Source organism: Desmodus rotundus, chromosome 7 (genome assembly GCF_022682495.2).
Source record: "Desmodus rotundus isolate HL8 chromosome 7, HLdesRot8A.1, whole genome shotgun sequence".
Lineage (NCBI taxonomy): Eukaryota > Metazoa > Chordata > Mammalia > Chiroptera > Phyllostomidae > Desmodus > Desmodus rotundus.
Window position 1 is genome coordinate 15,352,834 of NC_071393.1, and position 10,283 is coordinate 15,363,116.

At 56.3% G+C, this 10,283-nt stretch overlaps 1 protein-coding gene and 1 pseudogene across 1 annotated transcript; one reads left to right on the forward strand and one right to left on the reverse strand.

Moving 5' to 3' along the window:
- Positions 1–596: 596 nt before the first annotated feature.
- On the reverse strand, positions 597–5,533 carry LOC123480417 (uncharacterized; annotated as a pseudogene).
- On the forward strand, positions 5,353–8,810 carry OSM (oncostatin M). The gene is made up of 3 exons (XM_045200968.2): positions 5,353–5,441; positions 6,157–6,290; positions 6,916–8,810. Exons 1-3 carry the CDS (start codon positions 5,417–5,419, stop codon positions 7,456–7,458), a joined length of 702 nt encoding a protein of 233 aa, XP_045056903.1. The 5' UTR covers positions 5,353–5,416; the 3' UTR covers positions 7,459–8,810.
- Positions 8,811–10,283: the final 1,473 nt, after the last annotated feature.

Genomic DNA, 10,283 nt, shown 5'->3' on the forward strand with positions numbered 1-10,283 from the left:
TCACATACCATCACATGTATCATTTTTAAAGTGCATGATCAGTGGTTTTTAGTGTAGTCACAAGATTGGGCAATCATCAATACCACCTTATTCAAAACCCCAGAAGAAACCTTGTACCCATTAGCTGTCACCCCCAACCCCAGACCTCCGGCCCCAGCCACTGGAAACCACTAACCTACCTTCTGTCTCTGTGGATTGACTGTTCTGGACATTTCCTGGGAAGGGAATCATAAAACACATGGCCTTTTGTGAACGACCACTTTCACTTAGCATAATGTTTGCAAGGTTCGTCTGCATCGTGGTAGGTATCAGTACGTCATTCTGTTTTGTGGCTGAATAATAGTCTATTGTATGGATAGACTACAGTTTTTTCTAAAAGGTTTTCTTTTTAGAAAGATGGGAAGGGAGAAAGAAAGAGAGAGAAACAGTGATGCACCAGACAAACACCTATAGGTTGCCTCTCACATGCCCCCAACCAAGGACCCGGCCCAAAACCCAGGCACGTGCCTGGACTGGGAATCCAATCAGTGACCCCTCACTTTGCAGGAGGATGCCCAACCCACTGAGCCACACCAGTCAGGGCTAGACCACAATTTTTAAATTCATTTTCTGTTGCTGGACATTTGGGTTGCTCCCACTTTGGGGCTACTGCAAATAAATGCTGCTATGAACATTTGTGTGCAAGTTTTTGTGTAAACACACCTTTTCCATTTTTTCATATGTATCTAGGAGTGGGACAGTTGGGTGTCTGACATTACTGTGTTTAACCCTTTGAGGAACAGCCAGACGCTCCTCCGAAGCGACTGCATCACTGTCGGTTCACACCAGCAGTGTACCGGGGCTCAGATTTCTCCACATCCTCTCCAGGGCCTGTTACTGTCTGTCTTTGATTATAGCCACCCTAGTGGGTGTGAAGTGGCATCTCGCTATGGTTTTGATTTGCATTTCCTTTCTGGCTAAGGATGATGTTGAACATCTTTTCATGTGCTTATTGGCCATTTGTCTCTTGCGGAAAAATGTCTATTCAAATCTTTTGCCCATTTTTGTTTCTTGGGTTTTTTTTTTTTAAGTATAATTTCCATTTTATTTTTCTCCAGAAGACTTTTCTTCAATCCTTGAGGACGTAGCTCTTTATGTGGGCTTTGGTGGAGGTTGTGGGCCAGCACCATAGGTCTGTACTGGGGTGGGGGTGTTCCGTCCTCCTGGGCTTCATGGGAACAATTCCTGACTACCTTGCTGTGGGTGGCACAACGGATACAGTGATGTGGTTTTGTGTGCAGCCTGGGAAGCACCCAGGCCTCAAAGACACTCACTTCGGAAACATACCTAATGGCTGCGGCCTCTGCTGTGTTTCAAATGACAAACGTCATCATGGCACATGTTGGGCAGCGAATGGGCCACCCATGGCTGTGACCTTTTTTGGCAAGAGTGTTGTTCCTTCTTTTCTTGGTCATCTTGGAAGCAAGGACCCAAGAGAGACTCCTTTGTCCATTTTTGAATTGCAATGTTTGTCTCTCGATTGTAAGTTGTGCCACTGTCATCTACAGAGGGGAAACAGGCAGAGAGGGGGCGTACCTGGGTCAAGAACACCAGGCCCACAAGTGGATGGGCCTCCGCCTCCCACCCAGCAGGCCAGGGGCCACTGCCTCTCTACCCTGTGGATGAGTGGAGTGGCCTGCAATTTTGACCCGTCCCCAAGGCCACTCCAGGTTCTGTCCTTGTAGAGGGTGCACCAGGGAGCAGCAATTCTGAGGAACCAAGCTGGCCCTCTTTTCCCTTCCAAATCACGCGGAACTGGCTGACGTGGCCCGGGAAGAGGGGAGAGCTCGGGTCCTGTGGTCAGGGAGCCTATTTATACTAACTGGGCCATGTTGCAAGCTTTTCCTGCTGGCGACAGGGACGTCACTGGGTGCTGACCTCACCAGAAATGCTGACGCATCTTTCCTTCATGCTTCACTCAAATGGGCAGCCAGGCCTCCTTACTTTGGGGCCACTCCATGTCCTCCTGCCCATCGCTGTGCCCTCCCACCTAGCTCTGGAATCTCCCCCAGTGTCCCTTCTTCCTGTAGCCCTGCAATGGTGCCCTCTTCTTGTAAGCTGTTATGGGCTGAATGGCAACCCTCTAACTCATGCATTGGTTGGAGTCCAAACCTCCAGTACCTCAGGATGTGAATGTGTTTGGAGATGGGGCCTGACTAAGGGAAAATGAGGTCACTGGGGGGACCCTAATGCCATATGACTGATGTCCTTATAAGAAGAGATTAGGACACACACACACACACACACAGACCGAGGAAGGACCACATGAGGAGACAATCAGAAGGCGGCCATCTGCAAATCAAGGAGAGAGGCCACAGGGCAGAATCGACCTTGCTGACACCTTGACCTCAGACTTCTAGCTCCAAGGCTGTGAGGAAATAACTTTCTATTATATGAGCCGCCCAATCTGTGGGATTCGGGTATGGCACCCTGAGCAAAACAATGTAGAAGCCCATGCTGCCTTTGGTAGCCCTGGCCCCTGGGGCTCACGCAGGCGCTCAGATTCCACAGCCCTGGTTTGTTTGAAAGCTTTGATTCTCTTAAATGTGACCACACGTAGTGACCTCAGGCAGTGACTTCATGTCTCTGGGCCCGAGAGGCTTCTTTAAACGGAAGAGACAATTAGTCTCCGTGGACCGTGGGGAGGGGAGAAGGCTGTAAAGCCTCGGCTGTCCCCCAGAAGTGGAGGTTGGTCAGCAGTGGCTGAGGGGGGCTAGAAGCTCTCTGACCAGACCTGGCCCTGGAGCCAGGCCCCGAGCTTCTCTGATTTCCAATTTCCTCATTAAAGGGAGCCGAAGCACCCGTGCCCGCCGGCCGGTCCTTCTTTCACGGGGCTGTTGCAAAATGAGATCAGGGATGTGAAATGAAGAAGGGCCCAGCTTGGCATGGGCATAGGAAGCAGCCTCGCGGGGGTGGGCATAGAAATGAGGAATTTAGCGGAAGCACCATTCTCAGGAGGAGAATCCAGAACTGGCCCTCGGGCGATGGTGGGGTGATTGGGTATGGTGCAATGAGTGCCCTGCCGGGGTGCCAGGGCGTGGTGGCGGCTGAAGGGCTGCCCACTGGGCCTGGGAGTGGTTTTGTCCACTGCTGGAATCTCAGCACCCGTGGCTGACGTAGAGCAGGGGCAAAATTTGCTGAATGAATAAAGGATTGACAATGGTCGTCTCTACAGAGGGGAGACAGGCAGGAACTGCTTTGGGGGTGAGAATGGGTGCTAGGTGGAGACAGACAGGAGAGCGTCAGCCCTGGCCACCTGGGCCCACCTGGTCCAGGCTCCAGGGGACCAGCAGGAGCAGCTCAGGCCTCCCCTGCAGCCCCGGGGGACCCCACCCTGGCTTCCCAGCCTTCTGACACCCTCTTCCCTGGGAGGCCCCTGAGAGCGCAGGCCAGTGACCTTCTTCCAGGCCTGGTAAGTGCGCGGGCGCTCCAGTCATGGCCTGCAGGCCTGTGCCACCCCTCCACCTCCTCGCCCGCCCTCCCGCCCTCGCCTGGGCCTCAGTTTACCGCGTGGTGAAGTAGCTGGATGGCTGGCAAGGCCTTGTCTCCGGGCCCCTTCATTCTGACGCTCAGAAGTCTGTGAAACGCAGAGACCAGCCCATGATCACTATCTTTCAGAGAAAGTGAAACCTGGTCCCCAACCGTCACCACGGTGACTCCCCCTCCCCGGTTTCCCCTCTGAGCTCATCGCTTCCCCATCTCCTCCACTCCCCACCCGAGAACCCCTCCTCCCCCACCAGCCAGTACTTGGAATTAGACTTTCATCTTTCCTTTTTCCTTCAAAGAACTTTTGCCTTTTATGTCCATGACGGCAGCAGTGGCCCTGTGAGGTGGGCCAGGAAACCCTTTTCAAATCCTCATTTTACAGGTGGGGCCTCTGAGGCCCAGAGAGGTGAAGCAACTTGCCTCAGGTCATGTAGCATGTCAGTGGGCTCGAACCTTATCTCCTGCTTCTCCTGCTCCGAGCGAGCGCCTGGTTCTCCTCGAGGACCCTGTCTGTGGAGAAAGGGCCCGGCTGCTGCAATGGGCCTGGGCTGGGACGGGGCATGCTTAGGGGAAGGAGGCAGCCAGGAGCCCCGCTGGGGGCGTGTGGGTCCTGGGGCCAGAACCACAATCTCAGGGCTGCCAGCCTGGGTCTGGCTCTGTGCCCAGAGCCCAGTGGTTTCCGCTCACAGATGTCCCAACAGCCCCAGCAGGAGGGTGGGAAGGGCACTCAAGAAGGAAGATGTCTTGCTCCCCTCAGCCCCAAACCACACTGGCCTGCGCCCTGTGAGGCCGATGGCTGCTGGGCCAAGACTGACCTGCGGGCCATCAAAGGGCCCGGCTGGCAGGCTTCCCCTCTGTCCCAGGCACAGCACCTTGCGGATGGCACGGACCCCCTTACTCCTCATTCACCCCAGGAAGGCTGAGGCTGCAGTTTGCATCATCCTTGGGCGTGGGGCTGACCTCGAAGAACGAATTCGAAGAAAACAGGAGGAGGAGCAGGCATGCCACTGTGCCCAGCACCCATTGGCTCGTGGAAACTTTGGTTTTTGGGGTCATGTTCCCAGAAGGCCTGCCCTCCCCCCTCCCCCTCCCCACCCACCTCACGAGGTGTTGGCCAATCGCTCTGGCAGGCAATAAAGTGGCTGTCAGCCCGCAGGACTCCCAGCCTGGAGGTGTCATCCCCAACAGGCACAGGCCAGAGCTTGGACACCCAGCATGTGGGCACAGCATATGAGGAGGGCGCTGCTCAGTAAGTACTTCCTTCCTCCCCACCAGCACCCGCTTTCTGTGAACCATGGGTGCCGGCGGGAAGCAGGGGTACCCTCTGTCCTGTGGGAGCTGGGGAGACCAGGCACTGGCCAGAAGGATGCTGAAATGGAAAGAAAGCCAGGAGGTCAGGCAAAGAGAGGGGTCCACTGAGAACACAGCGTCTTCAGAGGGTGGAGAAGGAGTATCCCAGGAGGGCTTCCAGGGGGAGGCAATGTAAAGGCAACTCAGGGAGCCAGGGAGTGAGGGAAGAGGACAAACTAGGAGAGAGGCTGGGGAAGCAGGGGGAGGGTGGGAGGTGTGCTCTGTAGAGGAGGAAGCTGCAGAAGCTGAACAGAAAAACGGGGCAATGTCTGGAGCAGCCTCCTTCTTGCCTTGATTTGCAGGGTCTGAGATGAACAGACAGAGTCAGCCAGGCCCAGGGGCTCTGGAGCCCACATAATCACACAGCACACATAGCCACACCCACAGGGTGACACACACACAGAGCCATGTGACATCATTCAGAGCCCTCAATCTCACCAACCTGGGAGCCCCCACATGCAGCCGGGGATGGGCCACAACTGCTCCCTCGAGCCTCACACAGACCTGGTAGACACCAGGAAGACGCCCTGGTCCCACCTGCATGCTCAGCAGATCCCTGGGGAGTGGTGAGTGGTGTGCTGTGTTCGCTGTGCCTGGGTGCCCAGCCCCTCCACCCTCCCCAGCAGCGTCTTCCCCAAGGGGCCGGATGGTTCTTAGGAAGCGAACATGGTGTCACTGCCTTCCGGGCCATTGCACCACAGGCCCCTTCCGACCACGTGGCTGCTGGTGGGTGGGGGGAGGCAGAGGAGCCGTAACTGAGCCCAGCCCCTCGGAGTGTTCTGACAGGCCCTCAGCATCCCTGTGAGTTTGCCAGGAGTGGCCACTTATGGAGAGAGGAGGAAGGCTCAAGGTTGGGGGAGTGGCTGGCCTTGTACAACTTGGGCAACCCTTCTTCAGCTCTGGTCTGTCGCAGGGGGCCCTATGGCAATAGCTATCCCCTAGCTGGAGGTCTTGCAGACAGTTGCTCACCTGGGCCACCCCACGTCAGCTCCTGAGGTAGGCAGGGTTGACAGGCACAGGAGCCCCAGCCAGGCCCCACAGACTGCTCCTAAAGGCCACCGTGGTGAATTGCATCCACTGTTTCAGGTGCTGGGCAGTAACTCATAGGACTGGTGTCAGGGGCCCCGGCAGGCGCTCCTGTGCACACAAAACACCCAGTCCCACCCTCCATGGCACAGAGGCTGGATGGCGGGCTGCACCCTCTGAGCGCCCTCCCCTCTGAAAGCTGCCCTCCCAGGGCTTCCTTGCCAAGTCAGGTGACACCCCCTTTCTCTGCCCCAGGTCTGATCCTCAGACTCCTGTTCCTGCACCCAGTGGCCACAGGCAACTGCTCAGGCAATGGCCAAGAGCTCCTCAAGCAGCTGCAGCTTCAGGCGGACCTCATGCAAGACACCAGCCTGCTCCTGGACCCCTATGTAAGCGCCCAGCCCCCGGGGCATCTGAGTCTCAGAGAACTTCGGGGTTAGGGCATGACTAAACCCCAGAGAGGATCGGGCCCAACTCCCACTTGCTCAACCCCAACTCAATAGGGGGGTGGGGGTGGAGAAACTGAGTCCCTATGTTATTCCAGGACCATGCCAAACATCCAAGGCTGAACCCTAGCTCCCCTAGCTCGGTGGGCCTGGAGTGTGAAACCCGGCCACATGACCCCATCCCTCCGTTTGTCCAGCCTGTTTAGTGCACACCTATCACAAGCCTTGTTCGGGGCTCCACAGGAGCAGCAGTGAACAAAACCATCTCCTCTCCTAATGCTCACAGTCACCTTCCCACTGACACACCCCATGCCACAATCGTCACCTGTGTGGTCACCCCCATAATGCCCCCTGCAACCCTCTGACCCTGCCTGCAGTGACCAGGGCGTCCTCTCCCCTCTTGGGCTTTAGTGTCTGGGTCTGTACAATGGGCAGATTGGATAGGGGCTGGATGCAGTCAAGCATTCCAAGGCTGACTGGAGCAGCAGACTTGCGCGCGCGCGCGTGTGTGTGTGTGTGTGTGTGGTGTGGGCTCCGGCACTCACCCCCGATTCTCCTCCCCCCCCAGATCCGCATCCAAGGCCTTGACGTGTCTGGACTGAAGGAGCACTGCCAGGAGCTCCCCGGGGTCTTTCCTAGCGAGCACGCCTTGCAGGGGCTCAGCAGGAGGGGCTTCCTGCAGACCCTCAACACCAAACTTGGCCATGTCTTACACAGACTGAGTACTTTCCCGCAGGACCACCTCAGAGTCCAGAACTTGGGGATGGTGAAGCTGTATATCCGTGGAATCAGGAGCAACATCCACTGCATGGACCAGCTGCTTCGAGGCTCCTCGGAGATGACTGAACCCCCTCTGGCAAGCCGGGGGACCTCGCCACCACCCACACCTGCCTCAGACGCCTTTCAGCGCAAGTTGGAGGGCTGCCGGTTCCTGCGTGGCTACCACCGCTTCATGCACTCTGTGGGACAGGTCTTCCGCAAGTGGCGCGAGACCCCAAGCCGGAGGAACCGGAGACACAGCCCACAATGGGTCCTGCAGAAGGGGATTCGCAGGATGCAACCCTCCGTGAGGGACAAGAGGCTCGTGCCCAGGGGGCAGCTGCCCCGGTAGCCTTAGTGACCCCACAGCAGGTAAAGGATCAGCGGGTGCTCCTCAGGATGATGCCACCTCAGGGTCTCCAGACCTGCTTCCCACCTCTCAGAAGTGCACTTTAAGGGGCAAGAGCCAGGTGGGCTCCTCTATCTCCTCCCGGCTTAGGGGGATAGGATCAGACCATCATGCCTCCCCAGCTGTGAGTTCCTCAGTCCCCGTGGGGTGACTGGGTCAGGCCACGCGGGGCCAACTTTCCATTGATTCAGGGGTCTGATGACACAGGCTGACTCATGGCCAGACTGACTGCCCCCTTCCCCCCAACTCTGCTCCCCGGAGGTCTGCCGGCCCTTCCTTCTCATGACTTGCAGAGCTGTTGCCCCCAGACTTCCTCCTTTCTACGGTGGCAGAGCTCCAAGGGGGCGGTCACGGTCTGAGCTGGCCTCCTATGCCTCATCGCCAGTCTCAGGCCAGACACCTGGACGTCTGGGTGACCTCACTTTAGGCAGCTATGACAGGGGCACAGTGTCGTGTAAGAAGCACTGATCTGGGAGGTCCAAGGAAAGGGGCTCAGGTCCTGGCTTGGTCCCTAACTCACTGTGTGGCCTTAGGCAAGCCACTTTACCTCTCTGGACCTCAATTTTGCCTTTGTGAATCGAAGAGATTGGGGACCGTGTAAAACCCTCTCTGCCTGTCAGCTGCTGGAACTCCATGACATAGGGTGGATTTCAAATTCTTTCCATAAATCGGGACACGCGATGCGAAAGGACAAGGGTGCAGACTGAGTTCTTTGCAGGAGACTTTCCAGTGTCTAGCCCGGTCTTGGGTTCTGGCTGCTGAGTGCTCCCCCTGGTGGTGGATCTTGGAATTTTCTCATGCGGAAACCATTTTTCCTCCTGAAGGGTTACAGGTCAATTCCTAGCAGGGACAGAATTAATTTATCAATTTTTATCAGTTTTTATCTGTTTTTTTATTTATGAGGCTTATTTATGATGTATATTTAATGTTAATATTGTGCCAACATATATTTAAAACTTGCCTGGTTTCTAAAGCCCTTGTGTCTCTCTGTTGCTCTGTGGGGGAGGATTTGGGGTAGGCTGGCCTCTTGGAGAGGGGGCGGTCCCTAGGTGGTCAGGCCACAAGCGGCTACCACCTGAGCAGCTCCAGCCCTCCATCTGAGTCCCTGAGGGCTGGAGCTCCTTGCCCTATCCAGGGAGGAAAGTCTCCTGCGCCACTCTGGCTGTGGGGGCGTCTCAAACACAGACAAAGAGTTTGTTGTGTCTGAACAGGTCTCCCTTGAGACGTTGCAGCCCAGGGGCGCCCAGGATTTGGGAGCACGAGGCTGGGGAATGCAAGCTGGAGTGTCTGGCTTGCTCTGGCCCCCGTGGGCGTGTGGCTGGGGTGTGTGTGCTGATGTGTGTCGCATGAAGTGAACAAGATAATAACAGATCCTGCCTCAGATGTGGCCTGTGACCTGCTTATGTGCTTGAAACGGCTTCCTGAAGAGCCATAGCGGGGTGGGGATTCCATCTGGCCCCCAGAAAACTGGGCTGCTTCCCAATGCGCCACCTCAGGAGGGGTACCTATAGGCTGATGGATGATATGCTAAGGCAGATGCTACCAAAGAAGGGTTAATTTAATGGAAGCCCATGAACTTGACCTGGATCAGTCCCCGCCTACTCCTACTTCCTGGGATTGGGGCCAAAGGTAGAAACAGGACTTGATAACAGAAGTGGAGGAGATCCCCATGCGGCACTCTCTCCAGTAGACAAGATCCACTTGGCAGATGAGAAAACTGAGGCTCAGAGAGTTTGAGTCACCTGCCCACGTCCTCAGGGCAGTTTGCTGCAGGCAAGCACATTCTGAATCCGGGTCCAGGGCAGATGCCAGGGCGGGAGCATCTTCCTGTTACCCGTCAGCCTCTTTAACTCTGCTGACAGTTTCATGAGTCCGTGAGGACACAGAGCTCCCAGGTGAGGGGCTGGTAGACAATAGACAAGCAGAAGTGCTAACAGGTGCATCTGAGGTTGCGGTGCAAACTCGGCAAAAATAAAGCAGCGTGATGGGATAGAGAGTTCGAGAATCAAGTGATGTGGGTGGTCAGGGTGGCATCTGAAAGAGGTGACATCCACTCTGCAGTCTAAAGGATACAGGTGCCTCCAGGTGGCACGGTTAGGGCAAAGGTTCTGAGCATTCAAGGATCGGAGTTATCAGAAAGGCCCAGAGAGAATGATCTCACTCGAGGTCACAGTGCAGGGCCGCGGATGCAGCTCTCCGCCCCTGACTCCCAACCAGCCGTCTTGCTGAGCAGCAGCCCAAAGTAGTCCAGGCTGTCTACTAAGTACCTGGTAAGGGCTCTCCATTGCCCCCCACTGGACTCTCCCTTTTACTGGTGTTCCTTCCACGCTGGCTGCCTTCGGGCTCCGTACTCCTACATTGCCTCTGCCTCTGCTGCTCCCTCCGTCTGGAATGCTGTTCTCATGGTCTAGGCCCAGCAACTTGGTTATTTGTTCTCTCAAAACTGCCCCATCACCAGTAAGGCGTTTGCATTACCGTCCACTTCCTTCACTAGCCTGGAGCTGCAAAGGAGACGCGTCTGCTTCTCTCGGCTCTGTCCAGCAGCCTGCACAGCGTCCGCGCTCAACGGGAGCTCGATGGAGAGCAAGACAGAAGAGGGCCCCGAGGAAGTCAAAGCACTGAGGGGTGCACCAGGCAGTCTGGTTCAGAGAGGTGCCACCCAGGTGCAGTCGACCTCTTTTCTGCCCTGCCCCGGCATGGGGTTGGGGGCTTTCCTCCGGCGGGCTGCTGGGAAGCTGCAGGTGGGGTGTGGCAACTGAAAGCCAGGC